The sequence below is a fragment of the Cetorhinus maximus genome, chromosome 19 (assembly GCF_964194155.1).
Source record: "Cetorhinus maximus chromosome 19, sCetMax3.hap1.1, whole genome shotgun sequence".
Classification (NCBI taxonomy): Eukaryota; Metazoa; Chordata; class Chondrichthyes; order Lamniformes; family Cetorhinidae; genus Cetorhinus; species Cetorhinus maximus.
Window position 1 is genome coordinate 96,376,770 of NC_135897.1, and position 25,073 is coordinate 96,401,842.

Below are 25,073 nucleotides of genomic sequence, written 5' to 3' on the forward strand. Positions count from 1 at the left end.
TTTCATGAATCAATTCTTCCCGTTAGATTCCATAATTGCAGTTCCCTGCCAACCTGTACAGATCATTGATGAAGGAATCCATGCTTTAGCCTGGTCTTTGCTTTCTCTTGTTAAATATAACCCTTTCTATAATTAAGTTTCTATGGATGCTGAAACATGAATCAACTGTGAGCAGGACGTCTTTGTAAGAAGTTGAAGCCTGATTAATTCCTTGCCTTGCTGTCACATTATCAGCAATAGATCCAACTGCATAAAGCAGTGCACTGACCTGGTCCTTCTGTTGTTTTTTTTCTGTAAGCCAGAAGCAGTTTTCTGTCTCATGAACTTCTTTCTCCACTTGTCCTAATTCTGGGCTGTTGGAAGCCCTCAGTGCTGGGAAATGGTTCTGGCAGTGGAGGTGTGGATTCCATGCTCCTACTGAACATTGTTGCTGCATTCCTGGTGCTGCTCGTTGCTTTGGGCCTGTGCTCACTGCTGCCTGGACTCTGGGCCTGTGTCTCAGCTTGCATTCGCTGCTGATGCTCAGACATTTTGGTGAGTCTTGAATCTGTTCCTTTCATCCTTCTTTCAAGGATCTCTTGATTTGCCAGGTCTATAGATGCTTCTTAAAGTTTTTTTGGGTATTTTACTCACTGTCCATTGCCACCATGTTTGGGGTCTAGACAAGGTTCTTTGAGCTGTGTATATTCTCCCAAAGTAAACTGCTCAAGACTCAGTTTGTTAAAACCATTTCTCTTTATTTACAGCCTCTTTGTACACGTTGGGAATTCTGCAAGAGTTTAGAAATTCTCCTCCATTCAGATCTCTGTTACTCAATCATGTGATGTTACATCATCATTACATCAGCATCATGTGCTTTTGATCTTAACCCTTTAATCTACATGAAGTACTTTTTCAAGTGTAGTCACTGTTGCAATGTGGGAAATCTGACAGCCATTTTTTGCAGAGCAAGATCCCTCAAACAGCAAAGTGATAATGACCAGCTAATCTGTTCTAGTGATTTGCCTGGGGGGTAATATTGGCCCCAGCTCACTGGGCAAAGTTTCCCTGCTCATTTTGGAACGACTACAATGGGATCATTTGCCTGAGAGAGAAAATGGGTGTTTGTTCAAGATCTCAACCAAACACACCACCTCCAACAGTGCAACACTCCCTCAGTACTGATCTTCTGACAGTGCGGCACTCCCTCAGTACTGACTCTCCGACAGTGCAGCACTCCCTCAGTACTGACTCTCCGACAGTGCAGCACTCCCTCAGAACTGACTCTCTGACAGTGCGGCACACCCTCAGTACTGACTCTCCGACAGTGCAGCACTCCCTCAGAACTGACTCTCCGACAGTGCGGCACACCCTCAGTACTAACTCTCCGACAGTGTAGCACTCCCTCAGAACTGACTCTCCGACAGTGCAGCACTCCCTCAGAACTGACTCTTCGACAGTGCGGCACACCCTCAGTACTGACTCTCCGACAGTGTAGCACTCCCTCAGTACTGACCCTCCAACAGAGCAGCCCTTCTGACAATTGTGACTAAAGTATAATAATTTTCATATTTTTCTGGTAGTTTTATGGGTGTAAGTATAGGTGGTTCTGTGTGTGTGATTTAATTACCTTTGGAGTCAACCAGACTGTAGGCTTGAAATCATCAAAAGAAGCTTGGTGTAGAAATGTGTTCGAAATGCTAATGAGTAAATATAGCTTAGCATATAGGGTGTAAAGGGAACTTGCATTTTTAGATAAGGTCTTCTGAGTTCAGTGCACACATTTTGTAATAAATGCAGATTGAGAAACCTTTATGATAGCACGACCAAGATTCCCTTGTGGATTTGGTCCACCTGGCACACATTACCTACCCCGTCATAACACAAGGGAAAAGAGGAACACAGTCAGAAAGTTCCAGAAACATCAAACTAACTTCTTGGAAGCCAGTGGGTGGTGATGCCGGTGAGAGCCCCAGGGACAATTCTAGAGCCTCAGCATCAATTACCACACACGCTGTGAGTTACACAACTTATACAGGCAGCAAAAGCATCTCATCCCACAATACCTAGTAATAGAATATCCCATCCTCAACGATGGGAGAGCGCAGCATGTTTTTATTTTTTTATTCATTCGTGGGATATGGGCTTCACTGGCTAGGCTCTGGGTTATATCAGTGACAATACGAGGCTGAATCGTTTGCAACAATCTTCAGCCAGAAGTGCTGAGTGAATGATCCATCTCGGCCTCCTCCGGTGGTCCCCAGCATCACAGATACCAGTCCCCGGCCAATTCAACTCACTCCACGGGATATCAAGGAATGGCTGAAGGGACTGTATATATCAGAGGCTTCTGGGCTTTGGATTATGGAGCTGAAGGATCTTTCATTCACTACCTCACTGAGTGTTACCATCCTGATTTCCTGTTTATTCTGTAACTAGACAAACCAGCTTTGTATCAAGCATGCCTGGCTGAATCTGTTCAAAGGATTTTCAGGGAAATGTAATCATTAAGAGTTTCAGCATCAGCTCCTGATCAAGGGTGTGTTGACCAAGGGATTGGAATGGGCTGATTCAGGATTTCTGTAGAATGAGGGGGATGGAATTAAAAACATAACCAAACACCTGGAGTAGTTTAGTGATCATGACACCTCAACCGGATTAAAAATTGACGTCTGGAGAAATCAGGAAATTTGGCATTGGAATTCTGGTTAAAGCAACGCCAAAGAGAGCGATGCTGACTGGAAAATATCTGCAACAACAATTAACTGGGTTTTAGTGACATCAGAGATTAACACAACATGAAGGAACCAGTTTGTAATGACAGCAGGAGAGAGAGAGAGAGAGAGAGAAGTAGGGTAGAGCGATGCAGGGGTGAGCGAGGAGAACTGGGGGTGAGCGAGGGAGGCAGAGGTGAGTGAGGGGAGGCGGGGTCGAGTGAGGGGAGGCGGGGTGAGTGAGAGAGATGGGGGAGTGAGTGAGGGGAGCTGGGGTGAGCGAGGGAGGCAGAGGTGAGGCAGGCATGGGGTGAGGGAGGTGAGGCAGGGGGTAGGGGCTGGAATATGATTGGGAGCCTGGCTCATGTTGATTTTGGTTGATTGACTGAGATAGTCAATCTCTGCTACCGATACCTGTGCAGGTTTAACAGCCTGACAGTCCTTATCCTCGATTAGCCATGGCTTTAATCCACTTAAAACAAGTGGACAGCAAAACAATTCACCTGAAACCCTCATCCATTACCTCTAGACTCGACTATATTCCAACTCACTCCGAGCTGCTCTCCCGCCTTCTACCCTCGTAAACTTGAGGTCATCCAAAACTCTGCTGCCTATGTCTTATCTTGCACCAAGTCCAGGTCTCCTATCACCCCTGTGCTCACTGACCTAACAATGCATCTCAGTCCAGCAGTGCCCCAAATTTAAAATTTGCACCCTGGCTTTCAAATCCTGTCTCTGTCATCTCCTCCACCTCACAACTCTCCCAGATCTCTGTGTCCCTCTAACCTGGCCTCTCGAGCATCCCTGATTTTAAATGGCTCCACCATTGGCGGCTGTGCCTTCAGCTGCCTGGGCTCTGAACTCTAGAACTTTCTCCCTGAATCTCTCTACCTGCCCACTTTATCCTCTGGGATACTCCAAAAAACCACCTCTTTGACCCAGGTCACCCGTCCTGATATCTCTTCACATGGCTCAGTGTCAAACTCTGTCTTGACAACTCTGCTTTGAAGCCCTTTGCGATATTTTACTGCACTAAAGGTGTTAGATGGATGAAAACAACTTGTTGTTCAGCTTTCGCCTTCTAACCTCAGTGACAGGTGTTTCTGAGGTGCTGCATTTTTCCATGAATGTGGGTCACACAGACGGTCCCTCAGGTGGGATCTCAGCCGCTCATTGAATCTGAACACACAAAGCAAACAGCAACAACTCCCCAAAAAGTAGTCCAAGGCTGACCCCAGCTGGTTAGTCAAAGAACAACATGCGTCCCTCAGAAACAGATATTTTAATTCAATTTCCTGAGTCTAGAACAGCATTCAATTAAATCCTGTTGTACTGAAGCCGCTGTCAACATTCTTTGGGATCTTTCTATTCCTACAGCTCGACATCAAGGTGCTTAGGTCCAGCAGAAAGTACATAGAGCAACACAGGAATCAATTTTACTCTGCAGGGATTCACTTCTGAATGATTCCCCAGGCACTGTAATCAGCCTCCCCTGACAGACTGCACTTTCTGCAGACTTGCTTTTGAATCTGATAGAAACACTTCTAACAAAACAAACTGCATTCCAAACCGGGAACAGATATCATTACAGTCCTGTTGTGAGATATCAATACAGATATTGTTACAGTCCTATTGTGAGATAACATTACAGACCTATTCAGATATAATTACAGTCCTGTTGTGAGATATTACATATATCATTACAGTCCTGTTGCGAGATATCATTACAGATATTACAGTCCTGTTGTGATATCATTCTATATATACATATCATTACAGGTTTCATTACACTTCTGTTGTGAGATATCATTACAGATATCATTACAGTCCTGTTGCGAGATATCATTACAGATATTATTACAGTCCTGTTGTGAGATATCATTACAGATATCATTGCAGTCCTGCTGAGATATCATTACAGGTATCATTACAGTCTTGTTGTGAGATAGCATTATAGACCTATTCATATACCATTACAGTGCTGTTGTGAGATATCATTACAGTTCTATTGTGAGATAACATTACAGATACCATTACAGTCCTGTTGCGAAATATCAATACGGATATCATTAAGGTCCTGTTGTGAGATATCATTACAGATATCATTACAGTCCTGTTGCGATATCATTACAGTCCTGTTGTGAGATGGCATTTTAGATATCATTACAGTTCTATTGTGAGATATCATGACAGATGTCATTACAGTGCTGTTGTGAGATATCATTTCAGGTACCATTACATTCTTTGTCTCCTATCAGGTTGAAATGTTAGTATTCCTTGTGCACAGCATCAAAGGATTAGTTTTATAGTCAGTCCCACACTCCCTATGAGCTAGAGTGTGACCTTACAACCCTCCACAAAGTACTGTGCTGAGGGAGTGCTGCCCTGTTGGAGGGTCATTACTGAGGGAATGCTGCACTGCTGGTGGGTCAGTACTGAGGGAGCGCTGCACTGTCAGAGGGTCAGTACTGAGGGAGTACTGCACTGTCGGAGGGTCAGTACTGAGAGAGTGCTGCACTGTCGGAGAGCCAGTACTGAGGGAGTGCTGCACTGTCGGAGGGCCAGTACTGAGGGAGTGCTGCACTGTCGGATGGTCAGTACTGAGGGAGTGCTGCACTGTCAGAGGGTCAATACTGAGGGAGTGCTGCACTGTCGGAGGGCCAGTACTGAGGGAGTGCTGCACTGTCAGAGGGCCAGTACTGAGGGAGTGTTGCACTGGCGGAGGGGCAGTACTGAGGGAGTGCTGCACTGTCAGAGGGTCAGTACTGAGGGAGTGCTGCACTGTCAGAGGGTCAGTACTGAGGGAGTGCTGCACTGTCAGAGGGTCAGTACTGAGGGAGTGCTGCACTGCTGGAGGGTCAGTACTGAGGGAGTACTGCACTGCTGGAGGGTCAGTACTGAGGGAGTGCTACACTATCAGAGGGTCAGTACTGAGGGAGTGCTACACTATCAGAGGGTCAGTATTGAGGGAGTTTCTTTTCCCATTCATGGGATGTGGGTGTCACTGGCTGGGCCAGCATTTATTGCCCATCCCTATTGCCCTTGGGAAGGTGGTGGTGAGCTGCCTTCTTGAACCACTGCAGTCCATGTGGTGTAGGTACACCCACAGTGCTGTTAGGGAAGGAGCTCCAGGATTTTGACCCAGTGACAGTGAAGGAACGGTGATATATTTCCAAGTCAGGATGGTAAGTGGTTTGGAGGGGAACTTCCAGGTGCTGGTGTTCCCATCTATCTGCTGCCCTTGTCCTTCTAGATGGTAGTGGTCATGGGTTTGGAAGCTGCTGTTGAAGGAGCCTTGGTGAATTCCTGCAGTACATCTTGTAGACGGTACACACTGCTGCTACTGTGTGTCAGTGGTGGAGGGAGTGAGTGTTTGTGGATGTGGTGCCAATCAAGGGGGCTGCTTTGTCCTGGATGGTGTCGAGCTTCTTGAGTGTTGTGGGAGCTGCACTCATCCAGGCAAATGAAGGGTATTCCATCACATTCCTGACTTGTGCCTTGTAGATGGTGGACAGGCTTTGGACACATGAACATAGAGCAGGAGTCGGCCATTCAGCCCCTCGAACCTGCTCTGCAATTTAATAAGATATAGCTGAACTGATAGTTACCTCAAATCTGCATCCCACCCACCCCGATAACCAGTCCACTTCTGCCTTAAAAATATTCAAAGACTCTGCTTCCATCGCCTTTTGAGGAAGAGAGTTCCAAGGACTCACAACCCTCTAAGGGAAAAGTTTGGCCTTATCTCTAAGGTGACCTCTTATTTTTAAGCAGTGGCCCCTAGTTCTAGATTCTCCCACAAGATGAAACATTCTCTCCACATCCAACCTGTTAAGACCCCTCAGGATTATCTGTTTCAATCAAGTCACCTCTTAGTCTTCTAAACTCCAGCAGGTACAAGCCTAGTCTGTCCAATCTTTCTTCATAAGACAACCCGCCCTTTCCTGGTATTAGTCTGGTAAACCTTCTCTGAACTGCTTCCAACACATTTACATCCTTCCTTAAATAAGGAGACCAATACTGTACACAATACTCCAGATGTGGTCTCACTAATGCCCTGTATAACTGAAGCATAACCTCCCTACTTTTGTAATCAATTCCCCTCACAATAAATGATAACATTCTATTAGCTTTCCTAATTACCTGCTGTACCTGCATACTAACCACCTGGAGAGAGTCAGGAGGTGAGTTACTCTCTGCAGGACTCCCAGTCTCTGACCTGTTCTTGTAGTCACAGTGTTTATATGTCCAGTCCAGTTCAGTTTCTGGTCAATGGTAACCCCCAGGATGTTGATAGTAGGGGATTCAGTGATGGTAATACCATTGAATGTCAAGGGGTGATGGTTGGATTCTCTCTTGTTGGAGATGGTCATCACCTGGCACTTGTCTGGCACGAATGTTACTTGCCACTTATCAGCCCAAGCCTGGATGTTGTCTAAGTTTTCCTGCATTTGGACATGAACTACTTCAGTATTTGAGGAGTCGCAAATGGTGCTGAACATTGTGCAATCATCAGCGAACATCCCCACTTCTGACCTTACAATGGAAGGAAGGTCATTGCTGAAGCAGCTGAAGATGGTTGGGCTGAGGACACTACCCTGAGGAACTCCTGCAGTGATGTCCTGAAGCTGAGATGAGTGACCTCCAACAACCACAACCATCTTCCTTTGTGCTAGGTATGACTCCAACCAGCGGAGAGTTTTCCCCCGATTCCCATTGACTCCAGTTTTGCTAGAGCTCCTTGATGCCACACTCGGTCAAATGTCAAGGGCAGTCACTCTCACCTTACCTCGGGAGTTCAGCTCTTTTTTGTCCATGTTTGAACCAAGACTGTAATGAGGTCAGGAGCTGAGTGGCCCTGGTAGAACCCAAACTGGGCATCAGTGAGCAGGTTTTTGCTCAACAAGTTCGTTTGATAGCACTGTTGATGACCCCTCCCGTCAATTTACTGATGATGCAGACTAGACTGATGGGGCAGTAATTGGCCAGGTTGGATTTGTCCAGCTTTTTGTGTACAGGACATACCTGGGCAATTTTCCACATAGCCGCGTAGATGCCAGTGTTGTAGCTGCACTGGACCAACATCGCTAGGGGCGCAGCAAGTTCTGGAACACAACTCTTCAGCACTATCGCTGTGCCGCACTGTCGGAGTGTCATTACTGAGGGAGTGCTGCACTCTCAGATGGTCAGTACTAAGGGGGTGCTACACTGTCAGAGTGTCAGTGCTGAGTGAGTGCTGCACTGTCGGAGGGTTAGTACTGAGGGAGTGCTGCACTGTTGGAGGGTCAGTACTGAGGGAGTGCGGTACTGTCGTAGGGTCAGTACTGAGGGAGTGCTGCACTGTCGTAAGGTCAGTACTGAGGGAGTGCTGCACTGTCGTAAGGTCAGTACTGAGGGAGTGCTGCACTGTCGGACGGTCAGTACTGAGGGAGTGCTGCACAGTCGCAGGGTCAGTACTGAGGGAGTGCTGCACTGTCGCAGGGTCAGTGCTGAAGGAGTGCTGCACTGTCGCAGGTGCTCTCTTTTGAATGTGATGTTAAACAATTCTATCTGCCTTCTCAGTTGGATGTGAAACTTTCCAGGATACAATTTAAAGAAGGGCAGGGGAGTTCTTCTGCTGAATTCGTTAATATTTACCTTTCAATTGACATTGTTAAAACAAAATTATCTGGTCATTATCTCAGTCTGTGTGAGAGTTTGTTTCTGGTGCTGCATTTCGTACATTACAACAGTGATTACACTTCAAAAGGACCTCATTGGCTGTGGTGTTCTGGGATGGATGTGAACGGGGCTATATAAATGCAAGTCTTTCTTTCATTCTTCAAGGGAGTTGGAGAGAATTTACATTCACAGCAAACTCAGTCGCATTCATTCAGGACGGACCAGTAAAGACGTGGGCAGCTGTACCATGGATGGCGTGTTACTGGACTAGCGTTCAACAGCATTGACTATTGAGAGCTGAGAGTTTAAATCCTGACATTGTAGCTGGGAGCTTTAAACTGAAATAAGTAAATCTGAAATAAAAACAGTCTCAGTGATGATGACCGGGGCCTACATGTGACTCCAGATCCACACCAACCTCTGCTTAGCAAGTCACTCAGCTGCACCAACTCAAGGGCAGGTCGGGATGGGCAATACATACCAGCCTCTCCAGCCACACCAACATCTCAAGGATGAATGGAAATAAAAACAGATACACACTTACAGCGGGGACAGTACCAAGCAAAGAGCAGCAACTTGGGAAATGATCAGAGTGGAGATCCCTACCTGCTGATGGAATGTTCAGGAAAAGTGAATTTTCCGTAATAGATCCTGTCGATGAAATTGAGCGGGACCCTCCGGCAGTGCTGGTATGTGAGAACCATGAAATCATACTTGCAGATGAGCAGGGACTTTTCACAGATCAACACAATACGTTCCTTCTCATTGTTCCAGTGATCGATCCTGCAACAGGACAGAAATTCTACCTTTAGCGCTCGCGCACTACGCAGGATCTCACGTGTAAACCAGAGTCCAGGGGCAGCTGGGTTCAGCGAGTGCTCCAGTCCACCCAGCCTCCTTGGAACATTTACCAGTCTTACAAAAGCAAAATGCCACAGGTTCTGGACACCTGAAATTAAAAACAGATAATCCTGCAAATACTCTGCAGGTCGGGCGGTATCTGTGGAGAGAGAAACAGAGTTACCGCTTCAGGTTGAAGATCTTCATCACAACTGGAAAAAGATAATGATAAAACAGGATTTAAATATAGACACAGGACAAGTGGGGAGTGGACAAGAAGAGTTTATACTTATCTAACACCTTTATCGTAATGAAATATCCAAAGGTGTTTCACATTATCAAACAGGATTGGACACTGAGACACATAAGGAGATATTAGTGCAGGTGAATAAAAACTTGAGCAATGAGGTAGGCTTAAGGAGACCTTTAAGTATGAAGAGAGAAAGAAAGAAAGACAGGGGTTAGGGAGAGAATTGCAGAGCTTGGGGCCCAGGCAGCTGAAGACAGAGTCTCCAATGGTGGAACAATTAAAATCCATGATACTCAAGAGGCCAGAATTGAGGGAGTGACGATATCTCAGAGGGTGGTCAGGCGGGAGGAGGTTACAGAGATAGGGAGGGGCGAAGTCGTGGAGGGATTTGAAAACAAGAAGGAGAATTTTAAACTCAAGGGAAAACCAAAAGAGATGATTCTGACAGGACAGTAATAGAGTCATAGGGCCTTTGCAGCAGAGACGGAGGCTATTCAGCCCATTGAGTCCATGTTGGCTCTTTGTACAGCAATCCAATCAGTCCCATTCTTCTGCTCTATCCCTGGAGCCTGTTACGAGGATGTGAATTTGGAAAATACAATTTCAATTTTTTTCATTTTCCTGGCTGGATGTTAAAAAATTTGGGACCCTCCATAGACAATGTCAAAACTGCCTGGACTGCTGCAATACACACAGTTTCACATTTTACCAAGTAGGATAAAGATGGACACTCAATCCCGTGAGGAACATTAAAGACCCCATCGCCTGTTGATTCATGCCATCCTGAGACCTTTCAAGTGTTTTTGAGCTGAGACACCAGAATGCAGTTACCCTGTTCTGAAACAATAACTGCAGCAGGCATGAACTAATAGAAATTCTTTGGAATATACAGCCAGGGAGGTACTCCAAGGACCTCTTACCAAGTAAGGGAGGGAGAACAAAAGACATTTCTGAACTGAAGACAGGCTTAATGGAGCTTTGTGCTCTCTCTCTCTGTTACTCCCTCTCTTGGAGATGCTGTGCCCAGTTTGCAAAGGGACCATCCTGAGAAGGAAAAACCGACTGTGAACTGTGATCTTTTCAAAGATCATGGAAATCTTCTCCATGCAACTACACCCAAGAGGGCAGCTGAACAAAACAGTGGCAACGTTGGATTGCCACATCGGGACTAGCCGCAGAACAGCTAACCCAGAGACCTTTGTTTTATCTTACATGAACTATAAAAATCCCAAAGCCTGTCCCCTTACTCTGCCAGCTTTACTTGTGTGCGTGTGTGGGCCCAGGCCAATGTGTGTGGTGGAGCTTTACCTCGGCCAGGATTTTCCAGTCGGGAATGTGGCGGGATGCGGCGCGCCAGGGAAAAATCCATTGACTTTCAACGGGGCCGGAAAAATCCCGGCCGGAGTGTGGTTTGAGCTCAGGAAATAGTTTCAAAAGAATTTGTCTTGGGGCAGAATTTTGCCCTCGGATGGCGGGTGGGCAGCCGAACTCTGCCGCCGAAACGGGGCCGGCCGCCATTTTGAGTGGGTGGGCCAATTAAGGCCAACCCAGCGGCCTGCCTGACCGCTATGCACTTCCTGTGCGGGGGGAGGGGAGGAAATCCCCAACTGTCTGAGTGCCTCTGCTCCCTGAGGCAATGTCCTGTCTCAGGGAGACCAGCGACGGTCCGAAAAACTTTAAAAATACAAAAATTTAAAAATTATTAACATGTCTCCCTCATGTAACAATGTCACACGAGATGGGACATGTTAATAAAGAACACATAAACTTTATTAATTTTTAAAAAATACAGACATGAAGCTTCATCCCGCCAGTGGATGAGGTTTGATGTATTATCAGAAGCCCCCTGGGGCTCCTGGCCTGCCCGCCAGCCTTAAGCTTGGACGGGCAGGGTCTTTAACAAGGTTAATTAGCCTGTCAATGGCCTCAATTGGCCATTGACAGGTCAGCGGGCGGACAGCTGATTTCGCTGTCCACCCGCCTTCCTGAAAATTTAAAGGGACCAGGATGATGTCGGGGGTTCCTCCCAATGTCATCCCGCGTCACTTTCCCCTCGGCGAGCGGGGCCCCGCCCCCAAATCACGGAGGGGAAAATCCTGGCCCTCGTTCTTTGCTTAACCTCAAAAAACCGGCCTGAATAATTCTTTACAACCTCAAAGTGTAAATTGTGGGACTCCTACAGAATCGGCAAAACACACCTTCTCTAAATTCTCCAGAAGACTCTGTCACGGTCAAACCTGGAGTGGGAGAACAGGGGAGTCATTTCACCCCTCCTCACGTGGTCGGAGCTGTAAATTTGGGGCTCAGGTCTTGGATAGATCCCAGATACGTATGCGAGAATCAGAGTGGGGAAAGTAAATTGATCCCCGGGAGCAGTTTTTAAAAAGAAACTGTATACAGGTTTTCTTGAGTTTACAATACTAAAGTGCTAAATTGTCTACATTTGAAGCCAGCAGCTCCCCAGGCCCAGCTTGAGGTTACTTTTGATGGTTTAAAGGCTCTGTCCCTCGATGGGTTAAAAAGTGTGGCTAGGGAGTTGGCGCTGAGTTTTGCCCAAAAGCCAGGAAATGTGAAATGTTAAATCTCCCAGTCAGACACTTGGATTGTGAACCTGAGGAAATTGAAACAAACAACCTGGCTTTAGCAAAATTACAGCCAGAACAGGCATAGCTAGAGCTAGAGTTTCAAACTAGAGAAATAGAAAGACAAGAAAGGGAGAGAGAGAGAGAGAGAGAGAGAGAAAGAAGAAAGAGAGTAAGAAGAAAGAGAGAGAGAGAGAGGAGAAAGAGAGAAAGAGAAAGAGAGAGAGAGAGAAAGAGAGAGAAAGAGAGAGAGAGAAGAAAGAGAGTAAAAAGAAAGAAGAGAGAGAAAGAGAGAGAGAAAAAGAGAGAAAGAGAGAGAGAAAGAGAGAGAGAAAGAGAGAGAGAAAGAGAGAGAAAGAGAAAGAGAGAGAAAGAGAGAGAGAGAGAGAAAGAGAGAAAGAGCTTTCCAAAGAGAACAGCATGAAAGGGAGATAAGAATACGTCAACTACGTAGGGAGATAGAGGAAGTTAAGGGTAACACCCCTGAAAAATCCAGCACAGTCCAGAGAGGCCAAAAGGCCAGAGAAAGCCAGAGGATCTCAGAGGGAGCTGCAGGGGGGCTGGGAGCTGCAGAGGGAGCTGCAGAGGGGCTGGGAGCTGCAGAGGGAGCTGCAGAGGGGCTGGGAGCTGCAGAGGGAGCTGCAGAGGGGCTGGGAGCTGCAGAGGGAGCTGCAGAGGGGCAGGGAGCTGCAGAGGGAGCTGCAGAGGGGCTGGGAGCTGCAGAGGGAGCTGCAGAGGGAGCTGCAGAGGGAGCTGCAGAGGGAGCTGCAGAGGGGCTGGGAGCTGCAGAGGGAGCTGCAGAGGGGCTGGGAGCTGCAGAGGGAGCTGCAGAGGGGCTGGGAGCTGCAGAGGGAGCTGCAGAGGGGCTGGGAGCTGCAGAGAGGGTCAGAGGCCCGTCAGGCCATGAGGGTTGAAGTGGATAAGGAAAAGCCACTTGGATTTAAAAGGCCAAAACCAGGTCAGTAGAAGTGAAAAGGGTCAGGGTAGGGGCTGGGGGAGTTAAAGAGCCAGGCAGGCAGCGACCCTGAAGTGTGTGTTTGTCCACAAACCCTCATCCCACAGGAAACCCTTCCCTAATCACCGCTAACAACCTGAATAGTAGTGAGAGAGCTGAGCACTCAAGGGAGAGACTGGGCGGCTGGAAACACAGGGACCCCTCCTTCGGCCAGCAAGGATGGTGCTGAGGCCAAGAAGCCTGTGTGTTTCCATTGCCATTAAGGCAGGACAGCTTTGTGCTGATTGCTGGAGGTTATGGGGAAAGCCCGTAGGAGTTATAGTGGCACATAGGCCCTATGCAGGGAAAGGGAGTCAGGCAGAGACCATAGCAGACCCAACTATGGCTCTGACCACAACAGAAAGTCCCTGTAAATGTGGACTTGTGAGTGTGGATGGTTTAGCAGAGTTCCTGAGAGTTACAAGGATTATGTGTCAGAAGGAAAGGTATTACCATTTCCCCACAGTGAGGCGAGTGAGCCTGTGGTCATACTGAGGGATACTGGGGCCAGCCAATCTCTGCTGCTGGGAAGAGGCATGACCTTTCCTCCAGAGTGCAGTACAGGCCAAAGCGCTGGTAAAGGGCATCAAGGGAGATTACATGCCCTTAGTTTTACACAGGGTGCACCTGGAGCGAGACCTTATTTCAGGACCGGTGACCGTGGGAGTCGCCCCCAGTTTACCTGTGGATGGGATCGACCTGCTTCTCAGCAATGACCTGGCTTGGTCAAAGGTGGCTGCATCCCCAGTGGTTTTAGAGAAGCTGAGCGAGGTCGGAGAGACAGAGCAGCTGCAGGAGAAAGGCCCTGGCACTTTTCCTGACTGCGTGGTGACCCGGTCTATGGCCAAACAAGACCAGTCAGAGGAGGCCAAACTGGCACTGCAGACGGGTAATCCTGCCATCTGGTTATCCGAAACCCTATTCAGGAGTTTAGAGGGCTTTAAGGATGTAACGAGTGGGCCTTCCTTGGTTGCAATTCAGTAAGCCAACCCGGTGCTTAAAAGGTTAGCCCAGTCTGTCCAATCTGAAGCTGAAGTGGGGAGTTGCGGAGTGCAATTGTTTTAAAAATGAGGAAGTGGAGACCATCTCACAGACTTGCAGACGAGGAGTGGACAGTGATCCACCAGGTAGTGGTGCCGCCGAGGTACCGAGGGAAAATATTGAGGCTAGCCCACAAAATACCGATGGCTAAACATGGCAGTATGCGAAAAGCCCAAGCTCAATGAAGCTAACATTTTTACTGGCCACACCTCCACAGAGATGTGGTGAGGTTCTGCAGAAACCTGCCATGCCTGTCAGGTAGTGGGGAAACCACAGACTGCTATCAAACCTGCACCTATGATCCCCATATTCGCCTTTGGGAACCCTTCTGAAAGTTGCTAATGGATTATGTTGGAGTCCTGCCGAAAACAAGAGGGGCCTACCAGTATATTCTTACTATTATGGATGTGGCTACCCAATTCCCAGGGGCCATTCCCCTGGGAACTGTCTCTGCCAAGGTGGCGGTGGAGGGATTAAAACAATTCTCTCAACTGATATGGGCTGCCCACTGAGATCCAGTCAGACCAGGGCTCAAATTCCATATCTAAAATATTCCAGGGAGTCATGGGTAGCCTAGGTGTAACCCAGCTAAAGTCCTCCACAAACCACCCACAGTCAGGGGGAGCTTTAGAGTGGTACCACCAGACTCTAGAAGTAATGAAGACCGACTGTCACGAGGACCCTCATGACTGGGATAAAGGAGTGGGTTTTTTTCTGTTTGCCACCCAGGAATTCCTCAATGGGTCCATCGGGTTCACTGCCCTCGCATTAGTTTATGAACCACCACGTGAGGGGTCCCCTGAAGCTAATCAAGAAGAAATGTTTCAAACAGAGGAAAGAGGTCTCCATGTTTGACTAAATATCTGTTTCACAAGAGCCTTGGGAGTATCAACAAACCCAACAGGCCACAGAAAAACAGGCAGATTAAATGTGTCAAAGCCCAAACCCTTCAGCCAGGGGGCGATGTGCTGGGACACCTATCAACACAAGGTGAAGCCCCCTGACAGCCTGGGTCAGTGGCCCATACAGGGTAGCAAAAAACACTGGGGAGGTAAACATTTAATCAATACCCCAGACCATCAGAAACAAGAGTCTGTGTCATGTCAACAAATTAAACAGCCAGTAAGGGGACAAGCGGGTAATGGCCTGTCAGGTAGCAAATGAACAGAGGGACGAAAGGGACAGTGAGGACGAATTAGAGGGAGGCCTGGGCAAGGCCCAAATCGAAGCCCCTGTCGTCTGATTAGCAAACACAGAAATTTTAGAGAAATCAGACACCATATTCACCCATTTAAATGCAGAACAAGGAAGCGACCTGGCAAGACTGCTCACTGCATTCAACAGCATCTGTAGAGACCTGTCAGGGGGCAGCACCTTAACTCTCCCTGATGCGGGAGAGACCCCTCCCATTGAACAGAATCCCTGCTGTCTCGGTCCAGAGAAATTGACCCAGGTCCAGGAAGAGATCAAATACATGTTGGAGCACAAACTAATCGCGCCCAGTAACAGCAGCTGGAGTTCCCCAGATGTGCATGTGCTTAAGCCGAATGGCTCTACAAGGATCTGCATTGATTACCAAAAGAGTGATGCTGTAACCAGAGCTGACTCCTACCCAATTCCCCACCAGGAACACATTAGGTAACGCAGCCTACGTCACTAAGATAGACTTATTAAAGGGATACTGGCAGGTTCCTTTGACCACTCGAGTGAAGGAGATCTCCACTTTTGTAACTCCAATTGGGTTATTCCATTGTCACGTCATAACATTGGAATCAGAAATGTCCCAGCCACCTTCCAAAAGCTGATGAACCAGGTAGTGATGGGCCTACCCAACTGTGTAGTGTGCCTAGATAACCAACTAACTGACACCTGGGAAAGGCACCTGGAACAACTGGAAACCTTCTTCTGAAGGTTAGAGTCAGCTGACCTAGTGGTCAACAAGTTTCCTAAGGCTCAGTGACCTACCTAGGGCACGTGGTGGGTCAAGGACAAGCAATGCCCAGAGCTGTGAAGGTACAGGCAGAGGTGAATCTTCCCATCCCCACAACAAATAAGAAATAATCAGATTCCTAGGTCTGTGCAGCTCCTACTGCAAGTTTGTCCTTAACTTCAGTATTGTAGCTGCCCCACTGACAGACCAATACTGAAAATAGCAAAGGGAGTGGACAGAGAGGTGCCAAACAGCTTTGGAGAGGCTGAAGGCCACTCTAACAAATGAACCAGTGCTAGCAGCACCAGACTTCAGCAAAGCATTTAAAGTAACCATCAATGCTAATGACCTCGGGGTAGGGGCTGTGCTACTCCAGGCATAGAGAGGCCAATCAGGTATTTCTCCAAGAAATTGAGCAAACACCAGAAATGCTATTCGACTGTGGAGAAAGAAACCGGAGGATTATTACTGCCTCTCAAACACTTTGAGATATATGTCCTGAAATAGCTGCTCAGAGACCACAGTCCCTTAACATGGGCCACAATCCCTTAACATTTGTGGAAAAATTTAAAACAAAAAATACGAGACTATTTCATTGGAGTTTGTTCCTCCAACTATATCACTTACAAATTACGCACACTGCAGGGATAAGTACTGTGATTACAGGTGTTCTGTCAGCGTTTAGAACCCCCATTGGAATAACAACTCAAACCTGAACCAGATAGACCCCATAGAGTAAAAGAGATGTGAGGGTGGATGAATGTGTATGTCTGTGGATGTAGGTATTACAAGACTATGCCCTGTTATTTTTGAACATATGATTTTTCAACTTTCAACTGATGGAAGAATAAAAGAGAAACATATTATCTAAATGGTGAGAGTTTGCAGAGCTCTGAGATTCAGAGGGATCTGGGTGTCCTAGTGCATGAATCACAAAAGGTTAGTATGCAGGAAAAGCAAGTAATTAGGAAGGCTAATAGAATGTTATCATTTATTGTGAGGGGAATTGAATACAAAAGTAGGGAGGTTATGCTTCAGTAATACAGAGCAGTAGTGAGGCCACATCTGGAGTAGTGTGTACAGTATTGGTCGGCTTATTTAATGCGTTAGAAGCAGTTCAGAGGTTTACCAGACTTATACCTGGAATGGGTGGGGTGCCTTATGAGGAAAGGTTGGACAGGTTAGGCTTGTATCCGCTGGAGTTTTGAAGAGTAAGAGATGACTATATTGAAACATATAAGATCCTGAGGGGTCTGGACAGGGTGGATGTGGAGAGGATGTTTCCTCCTGTGGCAGAATCTAGAACTAGGGGTCATTGGTTAAAAATAAGGGGTCACACGTTTAAACAGAGATGAGACGAAATGTTTTCTCTCAGGGGGCTGTGAGTCTTTGGAACTCCCTTCCTGAAAATGCGGTGGGAGCAGAGTCTGAATATTTTTAAGGCAGAGGTGGATAGATTCTTGATAAGTAAGGGGTTGATAGGTTATCAGGGTAGGCGTGATGGAGATTTGAGGTTATTATCAAATCAGCCATGATCTTACTAAGGGGCTGAGGGGCTGAATGGCCTAATCCTGTTCCTTGTTCATATGTCCGTATGTTTACAATTTGAACTGAGACAGAGCAAATTCCAAGGTGAAGGTGAGAAACCAACAAATCACTCTCGGGGGATTGTGAAGAGAGAGACATTTTGTATAATCTGAACACCCATCAAAACTTGTAACTGTGTAAGGAAGAGATAGTAAAATGCAAAGTACTGGATATTGAAGCAATGGCTGCCAAAGACAGGCCCACCCAAAGCCTCTTGGAAATACACAATGGGTGAAGAATTTCAAGGCAAGCCTGCCCAGCCACTAGAGAGAGGTTGCAAGTGGCACAGATGGTGTCAAGAAAGTCTTTAGCAGAGGAGACAGGCTGAGGGCTGCTCTCCCTCCCTCTGTGTCTTTTGGAAAAAGTGTGTTGCCCGGATCGGGAAGCTAACTCGACCAGAAACCTACCAACAAACCACAATCTTGTAATAATTGCAATGTCTTCTATATCTGACTGCATCCAAGAAATCAGCTAACCTAACTGGGCCACAGCATTTAAAATCTATGCAGCCTCTGGGTATTCACTTGCTGGCAGACATGTCAGCTGGGGAGTCTGAGGGTATATGCTGCTCCTAAACCTGGTAGCAATGTGTGCCCAGGGTATTTACTGACCCCCTCAGCTAGGCTCCTAGTGCTGCTGATTTGCTGCCAGCAACTAAGACAAGCAGCTTCTTATGTCAGTGAACCTCTGGTATAGGCTGTTAAGGACACCAATGTCTTATCATCCTCTCTCTCTTTCTCATCCTTGCAGGAGGAAAGGTCTGAATTCCCGAGGACCGGCTCTGATGCCCCATCTGTGCATCATCACTGCCATGAAGATTGGCTTGGTGGCTGACCCTGAGCAAGTTGGGGAAGGGGAGATGGGGGAAGAGGGTGAAACCATACTGTAGTCTGTAGATGGAGAATGTGCAGTGCACTCCTCCCTGTTGGATGTGTCAAAGGCTCCACTTTGTATTGGACAACATCAGCACTGAAGAAGCTGTTGCTCTCTATAGGTAGCTCTCATCTCTTCATGTCTCCCCCACCCACCCTGCCCCACTGCACAGGTTCTGACATCGAGGGGAACAGGTTTTTGTGTCTGTACGAGGACAAGCGCTGGAATCAGAGACATCACAACACCACGATCACATTTTCCAAATGCACTCTCCACCAGGGCAGACACAGTCACATTGGTGGGTCCTCATGTCTGGTTAGAAAGGGTGGCACTGAGAGAAGAGGATGGCACTAGAGAGCAGGAAGAGGTGAGAGATGAGGCAAAGGCAGCTGGGGGAAGTTCCCTGTGGAGGGTGAAGGATAGACACAGCCCTGCAGGCAGATGCAGGGCCTCAGGAGAAAGCAGGTTCTACCTAAACCAACAGCAACTGATGTGTCCCCACAGGTCAGAGTTCTCTGAGGCAGTGCAGTGTCATGAGGGATAATGGAGGGGTTCATCCAACTCAGCTTATGATCTTATATACTTAAGGGGGCTTGAGGCCCATTCACAGCACATTCAAACCAACATGTCCCAGTCCCACAGTAGAACAGGGACACAGATTTATGAAGCTGGGCTGGATGAGCAGAAATATTTTGATGATGAATTGTTGTGATCTGGAACGTTCTGTCTGGAAACGCAATGGAAGCAGCTTCAAAAGGAACTTTCTAAAGGGAATTGAAGAAATACTGAAAAGGGAAAAGTAATTGCCTAGCAATGTTGTGTGTGGGGTGGGGGGGGAGGGGATGAAACTAGTTGGATCGCTCTTTCAAAGAGCCAGAATGGGCACAAAAAGCTGAATGGCCTCCTTCTGTGCTGTAATATTCTCTGGATATCTTCTTGCTGATACTGAGTAATTTCTCTAACAGCAGGAGTGCAGGATGAGGAGCGGCACTGGGTGTGTGAGTCACTGTTTTACAGCAGGCTCACTGGCTTCTGCCAAGTGAGTTGAACTGTGTTAGTCTCTGCTGCAGTGAAGAAGGTCATTCTGAAGGTTGTATAACAAGCTCATAGACGAGACTGTTGAACAAACACGACGAGCTGGCAGAGGGTGGAGCCGGATTAAGATAAATCTGGAAAAGGTGAATCATTAATAGAAAGAGGTGGAAACAGGTGGGACATCCCATTTCACAATGAGAATGCTGGAGGGGAAGAAGCTGCACTGGACAGTGGCAAAACTCCAGCCACTTTCTCTTAATTAACAAATTGTGATATATTGAAACAAAATCAGAACATGCTGGAAAAACTCAGCAGGTCTGACAGCTTCTGCGGAGAGAAAAAAAACAGAGTTAACGTTTCGAGTCCGTATGACTCTTCTTCATAGCTAAAGTAAAAATGTGATGAAATTTATATTGTTTAAGGGGGGGTGGGGCAGGTGAAGCTGGATAGAAGGCCAGAGATAGGTGGAGGCAAAGGAGAGATTGACAAAGATATCAGAAACAAAAAGACAAAGGGGGTGTTAATGGTAGTGATACTGACTAAAGTAGGTGCTGATGGTGGCATTAAGGTCAGGAAGCAGAATGTGATAATAGCAGGACAAGGGTAAGCACTCTGGAAAGAACAACATGAACAAGTGACAGATGGTCCTGGGTGGGTGGAGGGGATGGTGGTGGGAAAAAAGATTGAAAATAGGATAAAACAATGAATAAAAATGAAAATAAATAAAAGTAAAATAAATGGATAAAAATAAAAATTAAAATGAAAAAAATGAAAATGAATATTGAAAAAAGGGGATAAAAAAGGGGTGAGGATGGAGGAGAGAGTTCATGGTCTGAAGTTGTTGAACTCAATGTTAAGTCTGGAAGGCTGTAAAGTGCCTAGTTGGAAGATGAGGTGCTGTTCCTCCAGTTTGCGTTGGGCTTCACTGGAACATTGCAGCAGGCCAAGGATGGACATGTGGGCAAGAGAGCAGGGTGGAGTGTTGAAATGGCAAGCGACAGGGAGGTCTGGGTTATGCTTGCGGACAGACCGAAGGTGTTCCGCAAAGCGGTCACCCAGTCTGCGTTTGGTCTCTCCAATGTAGAGAAAATCGCATTGGGAGCAGCGAATGCAGTAGACTAAATTGGGGGAAGTGCAAGTGAAATGCTGCTTCACTTGAAAGGAGTGTTTGGGCCCTTGGACGGTGAGGAGAGAGGAAGTAAAGGGGCAGGTGTTGCACCTTCTGCGGTTGCATGGGAAGGTGCCGTGGGAGGGGGTTGAGGTTTAGGGGGTGATGGAGGAGTGGACCAGGGTGTGTCGGAGGGAATGATCCCTGCGGAATGCCGCCAGGGGGGTGAAGGGAAGATGTGTTTGGTGGTGGCATCATGCTGGAGTTGGCGGAAATGGCGGAGGATGATCCTTTGAATGCGGAGGCTGGTGGGGTGATAAGTGAGGACAAGGGGGACCCTATCATGGTTCTGGGAGGGAGAGGAAGGTGTGAGGCTGGATGCGCGGGAGATGGGCCGGACACGGTTGAGGGCCCTGTCAACCACCGTGGGTGAAAAACCTCGGTTAAGGAAGAATGTGATCAATTGATGTTGCCTCTCAGTTCTAAGACTGGAGAGGAAGAAAGAATCTTTCAAAACATTCATCAGATTTTCCCTTTGTTCTTTCTGTGTATCCCCTTCTTTCTAAGAACATAAAAAAATAGAAAATAAGAAACAGAAACTGAATGAAATTAAAATCATATTTTAAATATATCTCCTGGCTGGATTAACAGCCTGGGAATCTGTCAGATGGCCTTGGCTCTCCTGAAATATAGATTTGCTATTGGTTTTCTCCATCTAATACTGGGATTAACAGCCCTTTAACTTTACTGAGGGGACTGCATTCTTCCTGTTTAACTCCTCTCACCGTTGCTAATTTCTTTCATAACGAAAACCTCACAAAAGAAACTGTTACCTAAAAGTCCTTTATTTTAGACAATGCTGTCTCACCCGGTGAGAGATTTCCAAAATTTGAAGTTACCAGAGCCATGAAACCTTTGACCTCTCTGCTCAGTCTCAACATTCACTTATCCAGAAACTAAAATGCCACACTTCACCGATAGACCTCGAACTCACCAGTCACTCCCCACACTCTGTTATATTAGTCTCTGACCTCTGACCCCTGACCCCAATCCAACAAGACATAATTCACCTCATCTAAGCCAATGGTTTTCAAACTTTTTTGTCCACAGGCCACGTGGGTGATGCAAAAGACCCTGTGAAGCATCTCCCAGTCTGACCCCGCATCCTTTCATTTATCACCTTTAAAAAAAGATCATCGGAATGAATAACAAGGATGATGCTGCTTCTGATCAGACACCGATGAGATGCTGTCTGGTTCCAGGCTGGAGGACGTTAGGGCAGAATTTTACCTCCCACAGGCGGGTCCCCACCCGACTCAATCAGGCGTAAAATCGCAAGCGATGGCTTCGGGCGAGCATCCTCAACGTCATCGCGCACTCGCGCGACATTTCAGTCTGCAGGCGCAAGCAAGTGCCTGACCCCCACCCGCCATCAGTTAAGAGGTCACTTAAGGCCATTAAAAAGCCAATTGAAGGTGATTTTTCGTTGCCCAAGCAATTGCCGCACGGGCAAAACAGGCAGGCGGGGCAGCAGACAATGTCAAAAACCTCATCCACAGGCAGGATAAAAAGGGTCAGCAGCATTGCCAGTCTGAGTGGTGAGGAGTTCTGGAGATAGTTTGTTGCTGGTAACATATTGGTACTTGGCAGCTTCATCTCTGATCGGGGCTTCATTCTTAGCATTTCCGAGCCTCATTTCAGGGTTATTAATGTCTCCAAGGCCCCCAGAGGATTTTAACTGTGTGGACCCTTCCAGGTATCAGGCAGCCTCTTGTTACCCTGGGAATGGGGATTGGGGTCTCCGCTGGAGGCATCTCCTCTGAGGAGGAAGAGAGGGGCAGAAGGGAGAGGAGGCCGGGTGTCCCAATGCAGCTTCCAGGGGAGGGTCCTGTGGGAGGAGAGGCGCAGGCACAAGGGGCGCAGGGCCAGCAGGTAGTCCAAGGTGGAAGGGGCCTCAGAAGACGCCACTATCCTGCTGCCCGGGTTTACAGGCAGCGATGCAGCTACCTCAATATGTCCGAGGTGCAATGCCAAAGGAGGCTCTGCCTCTCAAAGGACATGGTGACCTCCATCTGTCAGACGATTGGGCCTGAGATCAGCTCTGACTGCGTGGGTGGACACCCCACGTCAGTGTCTCTGAAGGTCACAGTGACCCTCAGCCTCTCTGCCTCTGGCTCTTTCCAGGGCTCAGTGGGGGATCTGTGTGGAGTACCCCAATCAGCTGTCCACAGTTGAGTCAAGCTGGTGACAGACTCTCTGTTCAGGCAGGTACTGACCTTTTTTCTTTACCATATGGACAAGGTCAGCCAGGCTGACCCAGAGGCTTCGCAGCCATTGCTGGCTTCCCCCGTGTCCAGGGTGCTATAGACTGCACACATGTGGCCATCAAGGCACCAGCAGGTCAGCCGGGTGCCTTCGTCAACAGGAGGGGATTCCACTCCATGAACGTGCAGATAGTGTGTGATCACAGGATGCAGATACTCCCAGGTGCCGGGGCTCTTCACTGCTCCAACCTGACTGGATGGGTGGCTGCTGGGTGACAAGGGATGTCTGTTGAAAAGGTGGCTCATGACCCCTCTCCGCCATCCAAGAGCAGAGGCAGAGAAGCGTTATAATTATAATACGAGTCACGCCTCCACAAGGGCAGTGATATAGGTCTTCTGAAGATGCACTTCCGATGCCTGGGCCATTCAGGGGGAGCACGACAATACCCCCCAGAGTGGGTGTCACTGACAGTGGTCACATGCTGCGCTCCCCACAATCTGGCACTGGCAAGGGGGGGACCCACTGGAGGAAGAGGATCTTGAGGCAGCTCCACAGGCCACAGAGGATGAATCCAGTAGTGAGTCAGAGGAGGAGCACAGTGAGGAGAACACTGAGGACATGGAGACAGACCTCAGTAACCTTCAGGGAGACAGGGATGCCTTGATCCAACGCTCCTTCAGCCAAAGATCAGCTTCAACCTCATGTCAGGGGTGCCACCTCCATCCCAATGTCTGAAAGGAACCTTTCATTTGCAGCCAAAGTCCACTCAGTGCCTGTGCAATAAAGTTTTGAGCCACTAATGCCCAGCATTACAGACTGGCGGACCCTGCACCACATTAAATAAAAACGGTGAAGCATAATCAGGCCTTTGTGACAAAAGAAAATTTATCTCATGTTGAAAGTCATAACAAATTAACAGAACCTTCTCTGGTCTTCAACCCCAGACCAGTTAAAATAAACAAAGAATTGCAGAACAGGGGATTACCCGTGAACAGTCCCTCTTGTGGTCATGGTGCCTTAAACTTACATTTACGAGTGCCAAGTCTTGGTGCCCCCCCTCGCTGGCACCGGCATTAGAGACAGCTGCTGACTCTGCTGTCCTGTTGGCCTCGATGACCTTGGTGGTCGTCCTCTGGCCAGTGGAGCCAGTGCTGGCCCCGCCTGGGAGGAAGCGGCCAGTTCCACAGCTGGCACCTCCCCAGTCACCGCAGCCTCATCAGATGCCACGTTCACTGGCAGAGGGGCGGGGGAGCTGTTGCCATCATCCAGAGCGCCCTGAGAGGAGCCGGCAGAGACGACAAGCAGCTCGTGTGCCAACATGAGGTCACTCTGGACCTCCCTGCTCACCATTGATGGACAGGCACCAAGTTGAGATACTGGGTGCCTCATCCAGTTCCCACACTGACGCTGAGGTCATTGCCTGTGTGAGGGCTGCAGGTCCAAACGCAACCCCAGGAACCCCTGATTCTGTTCCTGGAGCTGCTTCTCCATGAGAATCACCACTCTCTCAATGGAGGGGGACAGGGCAGTGTCCTTGGGCATGAGGGTCAATGCAGTTCTCATGCTCCACATGGACTCCTCCATAACCGAGTCCATGGCACATGTACTCTCATGGATCTCCGCCAGATCCTCCCACACATCTGGCTGGACATCCAGCATCTGCCGCCTAATGGACGACTCCAGAGGCTCAACATCTGCCTTCGACTCAGCATCGTCCTGATCCCCAGCAGTCCTCCGACTGCCAGCGCCCTGGGCACTCTCTGCCTCCGCCTGCACCTCAAGCGAGTATGAAGTGCCCTCACCGCTGTGCACCAACATTCTGGCTGAAGATCTAATGCCCACTGAGGTGCTGATATCTGAACTGGTGCCTGGTGCAGAGAGCGGGTGTGACGCTGGTGCATCTGGAGCCTGGCGGGGTCCTCTGGCGTCAGGGGTGGGGCTTCAGGGTCCTGCGATTGGGTGCCTGGTGGCAAATCTAAGGGAGAACAACAACGTCATCAGCTTAAGTCATCAGACTGTCACTGTACATGCCAGGCACCCTGGTGAGACAATGGAGATCTCTATCATGGTGCCATTGGTCTTTCATTGATCAATGGAGAATCCAGATTTGACATTCCCACCAATGATGAGACTACACAGGAATGTTTGCACCATCCAAAACTCTCACATCTGTGCACTGCACTCTTACCTTCATCTGACACCACAGCCTCTCCG

The 25,073-nt window shown here is 48.1% G+C and overlaps 1 protein-coding gene across 1 annotated transcript in view; it reads right to left on the reverse strand.

The window, feature by feature from the left end:
• Positions 1-25,073, reverse strand: part of LOC144694059 (tumor protein p63-regulated gene 1-like protein) — a 120,597-nt gene that overhangs the window by 65,314 nt on the left and 30,210 nt on the right. The window contains exon 3 of the mRNA XM_078564422.1: positions 8,961-9,137. Within this exon, the coding sequence (XP_078420548.1) occupies positions 8,961-9,137 (177 nt within the window). The remainder of the gene's footprint in view (positions 1-8,960; positions 9,138-25,073) is intronic.